The sequence below is a fragment of the Corvus hawaiiensis genome, chromosome 9, assembly GCF_020740725.1.
Source record: "Corvus hawaiiensis isolate bCorHaw1 chromosome 9, bCorHaw1.pri.cur, whole genome shotgun sequence".
NCBI lineage: Eukaryota > Metazoa > Chordata > Aves > Passeriformes > Corvidae > Corvus > Corvus hawaiiensis.
Genome location: NC_063221.1, coordinates 205,631 through 221,717, shown reverse-complemented (window position 1 = coordinate 221,717; position 16,087 = coordinate 205,631). Strand labels below are relative to the sequence as shown.

The 16,087-nt window shown below is 55.3% G+C and overlaps 1 protein-coding gene across 9 annotated transcripts in view; it reads left to right on the top strand.

The window, feature by feature from the left end:
• Window positions 1-16,087, top strand: part of CACNA1E (calcium voltage-gated channel subunit alpha1 E) — a 129,691-nt gene that overhangs the window by 82,907 nt on the left and 30,697 nt on the right. For 7 of the 9 annotated variants that reach the window (XM_048312163.1, XM_048312162.1, XM_048312159.1 and 4 more), the window contains exons 10-24: window positions 3,387-3,502; window positions 4,453-4,506; window positions 4,852-4,977; window positions 5,239-5,448; window positions 6,767-6,879; window positions 7,123-7,235; window positions 7,369-7,500; window positions 7,836-7,908; window positions 8,298-8,415; window positions 8,719-8,786; window positions 9,981-10,078; window positions 13,165-13,221; window positions 14,151-14,750; window positions 14,860-15,134; window positions 15,733-15,892. In XM_048312163.1, coding sequence (XP_048168120.1) covers window positions 3,387-3,502; window positions 4,453-4,506; window positions 4,852-4,977; window positions 5,239-5,448; window positions 6,767-6,879; window positions 7,123-7,235; window positions 7,369-7,500; window positions 7,836-7,908; window positions 8,298-8,415; window positions 8,719-8,786; window positions 9,981-10,078; window positions 13,165-13,221; window positions 14,151-14,750; window positions 14,860-15,134; window positions 15,733-15,892 — 2,313 coding nt within the window. The remainder of the gene's footprint in view (window positions 1-3,386; window positions 3,503-4,452; window positions 4,507-4,851; window positions 4,978-5,238; window positions 5,449-6,766; window positions 6,880-7,122; window positions 7,236-7,368; window positions 7,501-7,835; window positions 7,909-8,297; window positions 8,416-8,718; window positions 8,787-9,980; window positions 10,079-13,164; window positions 13,222-14,150; window positions 14,751-14,859; window positions 15,135-15,732; window positions 15,893-16,087) is intronic. The other 2 variants (XM_048312168.1, XM_048312167.1) reach the window with 1 other exon arrangement.

The following is a 16,087-nucleotide window of genomic DNA, read 5'->3' as shown; positions in this document are numbered from 1 at the left end:
TGAGGACAGATGGTTTGTTGTTTCACAGCATGGAGGCCACAACATTGATGTGACCAGCAGTATATACCTGCTTTGAACTCAAAAAGTAGAAAAATGGATTGCAGTATCTGTGATACTCTTTTTTCTTAACTTGTTTTTGGTTCTTGGTTTTCTTGTAGTTGGTTGGTTAGGGATTTTTCCTGTTTTCTTGTGTCTTGGTTGTTTTTTTTAAAGGGGACCCATTTTCAAGCTGGGTGCTTGCACGAGTGGTTCTCCCATTGAAACCAGACCTGGGCTTTCCAGTCCTTAGGGCAGATAACATTGGAACAAAACCATTGCTTCCCTGGTGTGAGGGTGGCTGTGGGAGCCTGGAGAGGAATGTGGCTGAGCATTGTGGTATCCCCAAGGGTCTCCTGCCAGGAGCAGAGATGCTCTCAGGCCACATGAGGGAAATGCCAAGGCTCCAAGGAGGAGAATTTGCAGGCAGAGGAGGAGTGAAGCATCTGTGCTCCCATTGCCCCAGCAGGCAGGGCAGGGGGTGTGGAGGAATGGTGCCCTTGGGAGCAGGAGGACAGATTGGTCCCCAAACCCCACCAGGGCCTTCAGCAATTGCCTCTAGAGCTCTCTGAGTGTCTTTGGCTTCATAAGGCTGGGCAGAGAGGGGCTGCAATGACACAAGGAGCATCGTGGAGCTCAGCTGTGGGGGACGGATATTTTTGAGCTGGAGCCATCAGGATTTGGGGCCAGAAGACCCAGGTGGACAAGCAGAGGTGTTGCTGGTGGAGACTGTGCAATCTGTTGGGGTTCTCTGAGCCCCCTCACAGGGACCCCATGGGACAGCACTGCCCCAGGCTCTTTGCAGGGCAGAATTGGGCCATCCCTGGCGATGCGACCCCAAGAGAGCAGGAGCAGAGCCCTTCAGTGGCAGGCAGGCACCCTCTCTCTGGGCGATGCGGGGCTGCCCTGCCTGTGACTTGGAGCCTTCCCAAGTGCCTGTCAGTCACCATGGCTGGCCCTGTTCTCACTCACACACAGTATTATCTCTACCCGCTGCTGCAAATTGGCTCTGAGCAATCCTTGATCTGTCAGCATCGCCTACCCACTCTCAGATGTCACCAGCCCCCGCTGCTGCCCTGCTCGGGAACGTGTCTCTCTGAAATGTAATAATTCATTAAGTTGAAATTAACTTTTTTTTTCCCCTCCCCTTTCTGCCACCCCTTCCTCCTTCTAATGGACAAAAGCAATTAAGCTCCATTAGGGATCAAGTGAGTGGGAAGTGACTCCGTCGGAGATGCTGCCGCAGCTGCACAGACCCTGTCCCTGAGTGCGTGTGGCACCAGCCTCCTGTAAATTAGTGCTCCATGAGCAAAAGGGCTGGTTAGGGGAAAAGCGTTTCTTGACAAGCTCCTTTTCCAATGCCCCCATTCCCTTCTGCAGGAAAAGGAGGCTTGGGGCTCAGCTGGTCCTTCTAGATGGCTTCCACTGTGGGCACATGATGATGGTTTCTCTTGCCATGCAGCAAAAGGAGACACCAGCACAGGAGCTGCAGGACAGAGGAATGGGCAAGCAGGAAGCAGCAGAGAGTGGCCAGGTTCCCAGCTGATATAAATCAGGGGGAGCTTCCCAAGTGCTCCCAGTTGCACTCAAGCTGAGAGAGTTGGGGTTGTTCAGCCTGGAGTGGAGAATGCTCTGGAGAGACCTTAAAGCCCCTTCCAGGGCCTAAAGGGGCTTCAAGAAAGCTGGTAGAGGGGCTTTGGACATGGCCATGTAGTGATAAGACAAGGGAGAGTGGCTTCCCACTGACAGAGAGCAGCGTTAGATTAGATACTAGGGACAAATTCTTCCCTGTGAGGGTGGGGAGGCCCTGGCAGAGGTTGCCCAGAGCAGCTGTGGCTGCCCCATGTCTGGAAGTGTCCAAGGCCAGGTTGGACGGGACTCTCGGCAGCCTCGTCTTGTGGAAGGTTTCCCTGCCCATGGCAAGGTACGAGGTGGTCTTTAAAGTTCCTTCCAACCCAAATTGTTCTAGGATTTGGTATCTATGGGGTCTGGGAAAAGTGCTGCTGAGGCTGCCATGGAGTTATGGCCCGTGGGGCAGAACTGGGAGGACCAGAGGGCCAAACCAGAGGAGGACAGGTAACTTCCCTTCCAACTCTAACTCCAAACAGCATCTCCTCATTCCTCGACATCCCAAATTTGCAAATGAAGTGCAGTGAGGGTACAGCCAAAATGCTCCTGCCTTTCCTCCAGCTAGAGCAAGGAGGGATATCGGCATAGCATGCCCAAAGCTGAGAGTGCATTTCACTGCTGGCTGGGGAGGTCCCTCCTTCTCCCCCACCTCCTCCCACCCTCCTTCCCTTCACTTAGGCTGCTTTTCTCTTCCTTGCCTTTTGTTTTCCCCCCCTTCCCTGCCCCGGGAAGAAAGTCTCATTTCAGTCTGAAAGCCACTGCTGGAGGGGGAGTCATTTGATGCTTAATGCCAGAGCGACAGGAAACTTCACCTTCCTGGGGTGGAATTAAAAACGCTTGAATTGTCTGGGGATCTTAAACAAGAGATGCAGGGAACATTCCGGGCTTTCCACACAAACACACACACACGCACACACACACACACACACACACACACACACACACACACGCAAAAGCCCACACAGCATCAGGGTGTAATAGCTCAGCTGGGGTAATGCACTTGAATGCTCTCTGCAGCAGACAGACCAGCTTTTTCAGGTCTTTGGAATAGTTTTTATTTTTTGAGGCCTGAGATTGCTGCTGGTCTCTGGGGAGAGAGACGCTCCTCTCGCAGAGAGAACAGTGCCATTTGCTATTTGTAATCACACTTCCCTTGGAGCATCCTGGGACCGGGATGGGGCTGAGGGCATGGGCTGAGACTTGGGGGTAGGACAGGGAGTGGTCATCACGCCTGGACAGCTCTTGTGAGACACTGAGATCCAGAGGAGGACAGGGATGTCTCAAGTCCTGGGAAAATACTCCAAGGAGAGGCTGGAAAGGAGAAGGATCAACGGGAGAAAGGGAAGGCAAGGGACAGGACCTTCTGTCCTCCATCCCCTCACTGCCTCTTCACAGTGCCTGGTTCTTATTCCCTGAAGGGACACACAGAAGCTAAGCTGGCTCTGGATTTGGGAATCACTGAGAGCATCCTCCCTGAGTGGTAGCAGCTCCCAGCTGGAGCATGCAGGACTGAGCAATCAAGCAGGGGGTTTGCTTACATCCATCCATTCCTCCTTTTCTCCTCCCTGATCATTCACCCATCCCCAGGCCATGCTTTGGCTGGGGATGGCCGTGCATGTCCCCAACAACCACTTTGGTCCCTGCTTTCTGTGCCATGGTTCCCCAGCCCCCTGGGCACCCTGCTGCCCCTCAGCCCTGCTCTCACCTCTCCCCTTCCCCAGGGAGTTTGCCAAAGAGCGAGAGCGCGTGGAGAACCGCCGAGCCTTCATGAAGCTGCGGCGCCAGCAGCAGATCGAGCGGGAGCTCAACGGCTACCGGGCATGGATAGACAAAGCGGGTAAAGGATGGTGGCCAGGGGGACATCCGGGGGGACAGTGGGCACCACAGACCGCTGGTCGTGCGGGGTGGTGGGGATAGAAAGGAATCCCTGAGCCCCAAAGTGTCCCCAGGGTGCTCACGTGGTGATGTTGAGCGCACGGGTGAGCTTGGTGTGATGGTCCCACCAGGCTGCCAGCAGGACATCACCAACCTCTGGTGAATCCTCATGTTCTGTGGCATGAAATTGTCACATTCTGTGCACGAGACACATTACATCTCCCGGGAGGCTGTGAGCAACATGGCTGGCAGCTGTGCTCTGCCATGCTTTCCTTTCTCCTGGTGTTTGCTGGAGTCCCCTGCAGTGGTGGGCAGTGGGAAAGAAGGGCAGTGAACAGGGGTTTTCCAGTCAAATCTCCTCCTGGAGCCATCTGGAGGGGATGCACTTACTGGTTCCTACGTCGAGACTCCTGGACCAGGGCTGGGGGTGGTGGAGGTTCCTCCTGACACGAGGCATGACAGCCCGTGGGTGTTGGTTCCCAAACTGCCACAGCCCATGTCCTTGCTTGCTCCTCATAGGAATCAGGTCAGTGCAGTCAGCTCTGGGAAGGGAAGATTTACACTTTCATCCAGCGCTCAGACTTGTAAAAGATGGATGTCTTGAAATGAGTCCTGAGCACCAGACCTCAGCTTCAGCCCTGGGCTGGGTTGTTTGAGCCCCAGACCTGCCTGCAATTTTCAACTTCTTTAATGAGCTTAGTGATGGCAGGGGGAGAAGGGCTGATTACAAGTAGTTTTTCTTTCTGATGCAATGTTTGGTAGCTGCCTCTTGTCACCCTCCAGAATTTGCTTTTGAGCCCTTAACCAGTACTTGGTAAGAGTTTGCAATCTAGAGCCAGCCTCTGGGCTGGGGAAAGTTCTTAGGTACAAGGCAGTGACATCTCCTGATGCTGAACTGTGTGTTTTGCGTAGAGGAAGTCATGCTGGCTGAAGAGAACAAAAACTCGGGGACCTCAGCCTTAGACGGTAAGACCAGCAATGCCCTTAAAATCTACCTGCCCTTCCTTCTGCCTGCCTGGAGCTGGAGGCTCACACCCTCCAGCTGTGATGGGAGGTTTGGGGAGGCCCCAGTGGGGTCTGCAGCCCAAGAGAGGGGTGAGGGGAGGTGGATTGGCACCATAGCCCCTGAGAGAGCGTGGAGGCTGGGAGGTGTCAGATCCCATGAGAGGGATAGCTCTGGACTAGGATCACCGAGGTCTCTCTGTCCTGCTAATAGACATGAGTACTGATCACCAGGTCCTGACCAACGAGCTGGCTACTGGCAAAGTTGGGCCACTGAGACTCCAACGCCTGTTCCTCTTGCTTTCCCAGTCCTCAGGCGAGCCACCATCAAGCGGAACCGGACGGATGCCATGTCGAGTGACGAGCACTGCGTCGACATCTCCTCCGTGGGCGAGCGGAGGCTGGCGCAGAGAAGACGTCTTAATCCAACCTTGGGTCAGTGCAGTCTGCAGCTTGCTTCCCCCAAACCTCTGCCAGCTGATTGGGTTCCCAGAGTCACACCCATCACATGGAGAGTGTCACAGACCAGCCATCTCTGCTAGTTAACAGCAAACCTCCTGCTGCCCCCTGTGCCACATAAAAACTCTCTGGACAAGTTGTGCCCCATAAGAGCAATGTCCATGAGCCATCTGTCCTGTCTCATGTTGCAGGAGAGGCTGGAGCATCCAACTCCTTGTTCCCCTTCTTCTCCTTCAGGTAACCCCTCGAGTCACTCTGGCCTCAAAGGTGCCAGGGTGGACGGTGCCTCCTACTTACGGCACAAGGAGCGGCTCCTGCGCATCTCCGTTCGCCACATGGTGAAATCCCAGGTCTTCTACTGGATCGTACTGAGCCTGGTGGCTCTCAACACTGCCTGTGTGGCCATCGTCCATCACAACCAGCCAGCCTGGCTCACCCACTTCCTCTGTGAGTCCCTGGGCTTGGTGTAGGTGGGAGAGCTCTGCCTGGGCAGGAAAATCTTTTTATCTCCAGTGGCTGGAGGTTGCAGCACACCCTCACTTCTTGCCTCAAGGCACATAGGGATGAGACCTACCACAGTCATGCTGGTGTGGAGCTGCGTGGGGAATAACCTCAGCTCCATTCACTGTTGATAACAAACGACCATGCACAGATATTTAATTCAGCTTTGCCCTTGGCCCCATGGCCACTGAGGGCTGTCTCAGCCTTGTGAGCAAACATGGAGGAGTTGTGCTGGCTTCATGTCCTTCAGGTCTGATGTGTTTGACATGAGAGAGAAACTGCCAGTCTCAGCAGAGTTTATCCCAAAATTGTGAACAGTGGTGATGGAAAGCTTGCTGGAGAACCACTTTTGAATGCGCACAAGCCATTGCTGGAAAGGTGTGAATCTGCAGAGATGGGACTGGTCATGGCCGAACACCCTGGTTAATATCTTTGTGCAGAGCATGGTGAGGGAATCCCAGGTTTGAAACCAGTTACTGGAGCCTCCCTGAGCCCACCATGGGCCAGGGCACAAGGTCAGGTCTCAGAAGCACTGCAGCCATGGCCTCTGCAGCGTGGGCTACTGCAGAGTAGCGTGGTCAGCCCCATGTGTCACTCCTGAGCTGCCGCAGTGGGGGCAGTGCTGCTTTCTCAGACTTGTTATTCTTCCTCACCTTGAAAATGTCCCTGTCAAGCCCTGGCTCTACCCAAATCTGCAATAGTAGGCTCAGGCCTGCCAGGCTCCCAGCACGCTGCAGTGTGGCACGGCAGCTGGTTGTGGTGAGAAGCGTCTTCTGGGAAAGGTGAAGAGCCAGGCTCTTGCCTGCTAAATGTTCATGACATAGCTGGAAAAGCTTTTCACTGGCTCTTGGCTGTTCAGCTCTGTTTCCCTGGCTGGGTTCCAGCCATGCAATGATTTTAATCCAGGTTGATAATATTCCTCTACAGTGTCATGTGGTTGATGCCTTTGCAGGCTCCTCAGCCACTGTGGTTTAATGCCGAAGAGCTGTTCTGCTCCGTGCTGGCCGTGCCTGGACCTCTCAATCCCTTGGGACTCTGGTGCATCTACCCTGAATGATTGACTCATGGGCTTGATGCTCTGTTACATACGGTTTAGCTCCTCAACAGATAAAATTGCCTCATCCCAAACCCTGAGAGCTTGGGGATGCAGCACGGTCCTTGACTTGTCCCATCTCTGTGGTGTTCTGTATGGTCAAGTGGTGGATGCATGCAGGATGCTCCACACAGCTCGGTGTCCCAAGCCTGCTTGGGTTTTGTCTTTCAGACTATGCAGAGTTCCTGTTTCTTGGGCTCTTCCTTCTGGAGATGTCCTTAAAGATGTACGGGATGGGGCCACGCCTTTACTTCCATTCTTCCTTCAACTGCTTCGACTGTGGGGTGAGCGGCCCCAGGGATGCTCTGGGTGTGGAGGGAGGTGTTTGGCAGGGGTCTGTAATGCAAGGCACTGAGGGGGAGAAGAAGATGGCCCTCACAGTGGGCAGGGAGCACTTTCTGCCGGGACAGCCTGAGACACCAGGTCCTGGACTGGGTGGTGGGTGCCTAACCCTCAGGGAGGTTAAGATTTCCTGCAACAGTCCATCCTGAGCCTGTCTTTGACTTGTGGCTGTGTCTGCTTCTCAGGTCACAGTGGGAAGCATCTTCGAAGTGGTTTGGGCTATATTCAGACCAGGAACCTCTTTTGGAATCAGTGTCCTACGAGCTCTTCGTCTCCTGCGCATATTTAAAATAACCAAGTGCGTACCCACTGTCAGTGCCTGTCATCCTCTGTCTCGGGCTGTGGCTGCAGCCCAGATCCAGTTGCTCCTGCTCTCCTGATGATGGTGTCAGCATCACTGCCAGTACTCAAGCAATATCTCTGTTTTCTAGGTACTGGGCATCCCTGAGGAACTTGGTGGTCTCGCTGATGAGCTCCATGAAATCTATTATCAGTCTGCTCTTCCTCCTTTTCCTCTTCATTGTAGTCTTTGCCCTGCTGGGAATGCAGCTGTTTGGAGGCAGGTAGGTCATTTCAAGGCTGAGGAACAGGAATTTCTTGGTGTTAAAGCCAAGTGATGACACTCTCTTTAGGGGCCCAGCAAGACTGTAGCCTTCCCCCGCAGTCTCCTCCCAGTGGTACTTCTCCCAGACAAAAATCCTGGCTTGAAGGCTGCCTTTGGGCTGTGTGGGTCCTTCTAGCCAGGAGACCTTCTTGTTTCTGGCACCAAGTGCTCGGGAGACCTTTTTTGGAGTGGGGAAAGGTCCTCCTAAACACAAGAGAACCGATAGCACAGCAGTCAGGGGTTTGGTGACCTTGGTATTTCATCCCATTTATGTTCACCCGGTTCCCCTTCCAGGTTTAACTTCATGGATGGGACTCCATCGGCCAACTTTGACACCTTCCCTGCAGCCATCATGACAGTGTTTCAGGTAGGATCTGGGCTGCCAGGAGACACAAACAAAGGGACTTGAGACCCCCTGCTTACTCCCCCATGGCTGGGAGGGGTTCTTTGCACCAATTTCCTCTCTGTCAGCTGTAAGGTATAACTTGCTTCCTCCCTCTCTTGCACAACAAAGTGGATGGAAAGAGATGGAAACTCTTCCACCTCTGTTACAGAAGATGAAGAGTTTCAAAACTCTTCTGAGGAGGCTTTAAACCCTCATCAGTGTCCAGTGGGATCTCCCTCAGGTGCTGCAGCTGCAGAGTTGGGTTATCCACTGCACAGGGTCTCCATACTTGGTTCCTGTGTGTTGGTGGTGCAGATGTCCAGGGGATGGGAAGGTGCAGGTGACAGAGCTGCTGCCTTGTCTTCCTGCAGATCCTGACAGGCGAGGACTGGAACGAGGTGATGTACAACGGCATCCGCTCCCAGGGAGGCGTGCGCTCAGGGATGTGGTCCTCCATCTACTTCATCGTCCTCACCTTGTTTGGAAACTGTATCCACTGGGCTGCTGTGCTTTTAGTGGTGACAACCCCGTCTCCTCACCTTGTCTGGGGGCGTCCCCCTCCCCATTTGCTGCTCCTTCTTCCCCTCCCAACTGAGGGAGACCCACCACACATGTGTGGCAGCGCTGGGTATCCCAAAGGCAGAGAAGGAGCTGAGGGCTGTTTCTGTGGGATGGGAGAGGAGTTTGTGCCTTTGCCTGAGCTGGCGAGGAGCTGTCAAGGCCACCCTCCCCTGGGAGCTGCAGATACACATGTCCTTAACACACGGCTTGTGCATCCTTAGCTGCTCTCAGATACTCTGCTGAACGTCTTCTTGGCCATTGCTGTGGACAACCTGGCCAATGCTCAAGAGCTCACCAAGGTATGTTCCTGCTGCTCCTTTTCCTTCTCTCGTGGAGAGAGCGGGGGAAAAGCCATTTAGGCTTTGATTTAGGAAAATACTTAAACCTGCTGGTCTTTCCAGGAACGCCCACGCTTCAAGCATGGCTTTAACTATTTCTCCATTTAAACTCCCCGGTCCTGTTTGCCACCAGTCAGATCGAGATAACCCTCATCTGTTGGATGGGATCTCATGTGGGGACTGTTATCTGCCCGAGCACTCTGGAGATGTGGAGTGGGAAGCATTTCCCAGTGGTGTCAATATTTATTCCCCATCTGCCTACAGGGCAGAGGATGTGATTTAGGATGCAATCTAGGCTGGTGCTTAGCCACTTTTAAGACCATGCTGGGAAATATTCGGGGAATGCTAAATTGCTGGGGCACCATCTGGATAATGGTGAGTAGGAGAGAGCTGCAAGGGTTGTTGCCACTCTTTGGAGCAGAGCAGTGATCCTGTGGTGCCCAGATTTTTGTAGAGCCCATGCTATTACTCGTGTCACTGGGGCTCATTGGGAGGCTTCCACGCTGGTGTAAATCGGACCCAAAATGGGGCATGGTGCTGGTTTGCCTGAGGGGTGTGTGCAGGGGTCCCTGTCCTCCCTCGGTGGGTGCAGATGGCCCTTCCAGGGGCTGCCGGCTGCCGCTGGGTGCGAGGGATGGGAGAGCCCCACGGGTACCAGCAGCATCAATTAAGAGAGCGCTGAGTTTTTGAAAAGGCTGAATGCTCACTAATGACTCCTAATGACATTCTTTGCTCTGGAGACACAACTGTACTCATTAAAGCAATCCGGTCTCCGCCGGGGTCATTCATGGATGCCTTACCTCCCACTCTGTTGGGGGGATGCCTGTCTAGCCCCTGTGGTTGTGAGGAAGGGAGGGCTGAGCTGGTCTGCACTGTCTGGGGTTGTTCCACCATGCTCAGCCCAGCTCTCACCTGGAGTGGGCTGGGTTCACTTATTTAAGCAGCACTGACGCCTTTGGGAAGATCTGGTGTAGTGGGGAACTTGCATCCCCGTGGCACAAGGGAAACAAAGTGTCTCTGGAAGTACAGGTCCTCCTCTATCCCTCAAGCCTCGGCATCAAGGGTGGTCCTGTACATCCCTCACTGCTCCCGACAGCTGCGCTTTCCCTTGGAACCCCGGCATCCCACTGAGCAATGCCCATCTTTTCTCCGCAGGATGAGCAGGAGGAAGAGGAGGCCTTTAACCAGAAGCACGCCCTTCAGAAAGCCAAAGAAGTCAGCCCCATGTCTGCCCCAAACATGCCTGCTATCGAGTGAGTGACTCCCCAACACCACCCCGGTGACCCCCCGAGCCCAGCCAGGCTTAGAAGGGCACAGAGCTGCAGCAGAGCCTGGCATGGCTGGCTGGGAGGGCTGCCACAAGAAAAAGGGGTCCCCACATGGGATGACTCCCTCTCTGGGCATCTTCCTGAAGGTGCATGGAGGTCTAGGAGTGTGCTTCCCACGAGCAGCAGTGCTTTTAGGGAGGTGACAGCTTGGGGAACAGGTCACCAGGGAAGTCCTGAAATTGCCAACCTTTAGACCAAGCTGCAGTCTCAGTGCTTGGGCATGGCAAAAATATGATAAAAGAGGCTTTCTGCCCCAAATATAGAGCTCAAGCACTCAGGGCTGATGGTAGGAGGCTGGGAGGAGGAAGGTATTTCAAGTTATTCTTGAGGAGGGGTGATATTTGTTCCTGGGGAGTGTTTCTTCATGGCAGAGCTGCAGGAGAGCAGCCAGGGCTGGGTGAGAAGGGAGCAGCGGTGTCACAAATCCCCCTCAGGCTCCTTCCTTGGGAGCGAAAGCAGTTAGGAAAGATGGAGCAGTTTTGTGAAACCATGTTTGCTTGTACAAAAATTTGATTTGGGCGAGAAAAAAAAGCCCCAAACCACATAAAGCTCTAGCATGGTGTTAAGAAGCCTCATCTCTGCATTTCAGCAGGAGAAAATTCTGTTTTTCCCTTCCTATATGCCTTTTTTCTCTTTATTTTGAGGTGTCATATGGTCTAAATCACATAAAACTTTCAAAGTCAACATTGGAACGAGGCGTTTTGATTTGTTTCCCAAAACAGTACATTTCAGTACAGCTGAAGGGATTTTTTTTTCCCTCTTCTTTTTTTTTTTTTTTTTTTTAATAGAATCCCTTCCCAGGGAATTTTAGGTTTTGTTATGCTTTGAAACCCAGCCAAGCTCATATACGGCAGAATCTCTTGCAGATTTGCTGAGAGAAACTGCTGTCTTCAGGCGAGTGCTTATCTGGGGGGGTCAGAGGCAGCGTTGGGACCAGCCCCCTCCCTGGTTTGGCAGTGGTGGGATGCTGTGGTCCCGCATCCTGCATGGTTTTAGGGGCAGCAGGAATGGGGGGGTGCTTGTAAGCCCTGCCTGATGCCCCAGCAGCCGCAGATTTCGCCCTGGTTTGGGGGTGATGGGATGTTCATAATAAATCCGTGTGTGGCCAAGTATTAGGGGAGTTTAGGGGAGAGGTGGTGGAGTCTGTATGTTGGCTCTGTTTCTGGATACCAGTGGGAATGTGTTGGATAAAGCGAGGGAATAGAGAGCTTTAGGCTGCAGAAGAGGCTGAGGAATGGGCAGATAGGAGAGAGGAAGGGGGGAGATGGAATATATTAGGGCAGTAAAGGATTTGCCCACACTGCACATCCCTGATAGAGCTTTGCAGTCATTGTCAGACAGAGCTGGGTGGGAAAACAGATCTTTTTAACCTCTCCTTGTTGTTCTGGTGGCATTGAAAGGGGAGGTATTGATATTCACAGGGCTTTTTTCCAGCTCCTCCCACTCACATCCCCCAGGATGGATTGGGGTCAGGGCCAGGCAGTGCGATGCCATGGGTTAGGCTTGATGGTTTTGTCAGCCTCAGGTGTGCTTTTGGTGGTGCTGTGCTTGTGCCAGCAGCTGGGGAGGGACAGTGGGGACAACACAGTGGTGGACAAGGCAGAGCAGAGCTGGCACAGAAGGGCTGCTGGGAGCTCAGAGCCGGGCTCTGCCTTTGGGTGTGCACGGACGCAGATGGCTCCATTTCCGTGCGGGTACCTGGTGCAGGCATCTTCGTGCAGGCGTTCCTGCCTGCGGAGAGGCCCGGTGGTGTGGGGATGGATGGGTGCTCCCACGTGGCCAGGCTGGCAGGGGTGGCCACGGTGCCCGTCGGAGCACTGTGTTCGGAGCTGGGCGCAGATGGTCGGGGCTGCTCGGCGTGGGGGCGGCCAGATGGGCGCGTGCGGGCGCTGTCGCGCGTTGGTGCTGAATGCGCTGCGTGGATGCATCTGGAGGCTCCGCCACTTGTTGTGGGAATGTTGTGGGTGCCTGCAGCTCCATCCCTGCCTCGAGCATGGCACTGGGCCCACCCCATGCATGGGGCTCCATGGAGACCATAATCACCGGCGTGACTGGAGCACCTCTCCTGTGAGCTCAGGCTGGGAGGATTGAGGTTGTTCAGCCTGGAGACCTTAGAGCACCTTCCAGTACCTCAAGGGCTACAAGAGAGCTGAAGAGAGACTTCTAAAAAGGTGGTTTTCTGACAAGTGATAGGACAAGGGGGAATGTCTTCAAACTGTTAGGAAGTGGTCACAACGCCAAGCCTGCGAGAGCTTGAGAAGCATTTGGACAATGCTCTCAGGCACATGGTGGGATTCTTGGGGTAGTCCTGTGCAGGGCCAGGAGCTGGATTCAATGATCCTTGTGGGTCCCTTCAAACTCAGAATGTTCTTTGTTTCTGTGATTGCATAGTCTCAGGGCAGCTTTCTTGCAGCTGTGTGTATCTGAATCTTTTCTATGCGGATACAGAGGATAAAGCCTGGAATCTCCCCCACTGCTAATATGTGTGAAGGAGTGTGCCAGCCCTGTTAACTTGCTCTGTGTGGGGGCTGCTCAGGTGACAGGAGCTCTGTGGCATCGCAACCTGGGCTTGTGCCTCGTGTTTGCTGGGGAACTTCACGTTCCCCTCTGTGCTCCCAGGGCAGCATCAATCCACGGTGATGGCTCTGAGCAGCTCGAGGCTGGCCTGATGCATGGCTTCCTCTTTCCAATTGCTGCGTTTTTCTTGGGAGAAGTGAATTTGGAGCAGTTTGAGACAGCTGTTAAATATCCAAGGATGTCTCGGAGCTTCTGAAGGACTGGAGCCTGCACTGCTCTCCTGGTGCACAGTGTGGGGAAGGCTCCCAGGGAACGGAGTGTCAGCGTGAGTGTGGGCAGCCTGTGACCAGTGTGCCGGGGGGGGCTCACTGGGAATGTGCAGGGCCAGGATGAGGCTGCTGCCCTGACCGGCTGCCCAGGGAGGGGGAACAGCTCTCTGCGCTGCCCACAGGAGTGGAAGGAGGGGATTGAACCCGTTTGTTTTTCCTTCCCAGAAGAGACAGGCGGAGGAGACACCACATGTCGATGTGGGAGCCACGCAGCAGCCACCTGTATGTGGGCGGCGGGGGCGCGTGTCCGTCTGTGGCTCCTGTGCTGTCTGTGCGTCCGCGGGGCCGGGGCACACCCCGCTCCCCTCCGGCCTCCCCGGCAGGGATGGGAGTGGGAACTGTGTGTGTGTGTGTGTGTGTGTGTGTGTGTGTGTGCTGTATCCGTGTGCCCCCGTGCTCCCCGTCCGTGTGTGCGCGGCTCGGTGTGTGCCGATCCCCCGCGCGTGGTGCCGTGGTGCCGGCGCCTGTCGCTCCCCATGGGTGTGCGGTGGGGTGTGAGCAGTGCCCGTGCCCGTGTGTGCTCCTGGGTGTTTCCCTGTGCCGCGGGGGTGTCGGGAAGGGCACGTCTGTCTTCTCCTGGGTGTTGTTTTACGACACTGCAAAGGTTTCGTGGCATAGCCCAGCTCTCCACATAGAGAAGCCCAGTGCAGCTCCTTCCCCCCAGACAGTCAAAACTGCTGCTCCTAAAGCCTCAGGGCAGGCTTTCTACCCGGGATGTGCTGGGAGAGAGGCAAGGAGAGGTCTCTGGATGCAGCAAGAGGGCTTGGCCCATATTTAAGGTGTCCTCAGGCAATCACACAAAAGGAAGGTGGTCCCTGCCTGTCTGGGATAGGGCAAGCCAGGATGCTTGGCTTGTCTTCTTCTCCCAGAAGCTGGACATGCTGCCTGAAAGCTTCAGGGCAGCAGTGAGGCTACTGGGGCTGGTCATCCATCAGCCTGATGACTTCTGAAAGGGCACAAGCACAGCCTCAGCCCCGTTTCCAGTCCCTGCCAGCACCAGAGGGAGACTGATGGAGTCTCAGCACAGCCTGTAACCCTGGCGGTGGCACTTCCTTCTCCCTGGGATTCCCAAATTAAATCCAGGGTGGGTGCCCCACCGGGGGATGGTGTGGACAGCCAGGATGGTGACCCCTCGCTGTCCCCCGTTGCAGGCGGGAGCGGCGCCGGCGGCACCACATGTCAGTGTGGGAGCAGCGCACAAGCCAGCTGCGCCGGCACATGCAGATGTCCAGCCAGGAGGGCATCAACAAGGATGAGCCGCCCCTCATCAATCCCCACGCCAGCATCTTCCGCAGGAAGAAACCTGGGGATGGCGTCACCCTGGAGAAATGCACCGAGGAGCAGGGGAAAGGTGAGCGGCCGCTGGCCGAGGGACCTGAGCAGCCAGTCCCAGGGGCCAACCCCAGCGGTGGTGAGGACAGGACATCGCCCCGGGCCAAGCGGGACAAGGACATGTGGCAGCAGAAATCTTGCCACGGGAACTGTGAGCCAGGAGAACAGGATGGGGCAGGAGGCAGCATCGAGGACAGGGCCAGGATGAGGCAGAGCCAGCGGCGCAGCCGGCACCGCAGAGCCCGCATGGAGGGCAAGGACACGGCTGGCATCTTGGGGAGCCGCTCGGCCAGCCAGGAGATGGGGCTGGAGGAGGCCAGCACCGTGGAGGGGGCACAGGACGGGGACCGGCGTGGGGACGTGGCTGCAGCAGAGGCGCTGATTCCGGGGGAGCCAGAGGCGAGCGGGGAGTCCATCAGGTTGGTACCTGCAGAGAGCATCTTGCCCTTCCCGCAGCTCCTCATATTCTCTTCTTCTCATATCCCCGTATCTTCTCACACCTCTTTTTCTCCCCCGTCTCTCCTGCAGGACAAACGGGGTCCCTGCTGGCGATGCCGATCTGATTGGGAGCGCCAAGAAGGGGAGCCCCCCACACGCTGGAACTGAGCTCTCCCAGGGGAAGACGGGCAACCTGATGGAGCAGGACTGCAGCAGCCCAGACACCAGTGAGCAGGCGCTGCTGGAGCCCAGCCGCACCGTGAGCCTCAGCGAGCCCGACCTCTCCTCCATCACCCCCAACACCGAGAAGGCCACTGAGAGCACGGCCATCATGATCGATGTCCACGACTCCGCTGTGGTACAGAGTGAGGACCTGTCTCTCTTTCCTGAGCCCCTCTCCCAGCCCTTGGGGACTCTGCAGGGATGGAAAGCTGCTTGCACGGCTTTTCCTATCCACATCCATCAGCTGGGGGGGATCTCCTTGCTGCTCCTTGCAGCACCTCCCTCCAGCAACCCAGTTTTGCAGGGGAGCCCAAATGCTGATGTGCCAGCATCCCCTGGGGCCCATGTCCCTTTCTCACCTCTTTCCATCCACCCCTTCATCTGATGCCTCATTTCCCCTTCCTCTCTGCCTGGGCAAAACTCTTGTATTCCCTGTTCTTCCTGGCACATCTGTAGCCTCCGGCAGCTCGCTGTCACTCAAACCCCTTAGCAGCATCCTCGCTGTCAAGGTGAGCTGCTTTAAACAGTGTTAGTAATTAACTAGCAAGGTGAAAACTGGCCTTGTTAAACCCATTTCACCTGCTCCATCCCAGCAGCTCGTGTGTTTTCTTCCTGCCTAGTCCCTCTCCCTGTAACAGCACAGGGATTCAGAGCAGGAAGGAGAGGGTTGCCCGGGTGGCAGGGACACCCCACGGTGTTGTCTGGGTGCAAGGCCAGGCAAAGGCTCTCGCTTTCCTGCAGTTAGCAACAAGACAGATGGTGAAGCCAGCCCCTTAAAGGAGGCTGAGACCAAAGAGGATGAGGAGGAAATGGAGAAGAAGAAGCAGAAGAAGGAAAAGAGCAAAACGGGCAAAGCGATGGTGCCGCACAGCTCCATGTTCATCTTCAGCACCACCAACCCGTGAGATGTTTTTTCAGACTGGGGCTGGGGAGGGCTGCAAGGGGAAGGACCCCAGATGTCACCAAAGACAGGGAATTCCTGTGGGAAGGGAGCTGAATACCTCCCAAACAGTCTTGATAAGCAGCCACAGTGTTCCCCAAGCGCCACATTGCTCTCTCTCTGTGGCAGCCATGCTCATGGCTCTCTCTCCCAGCT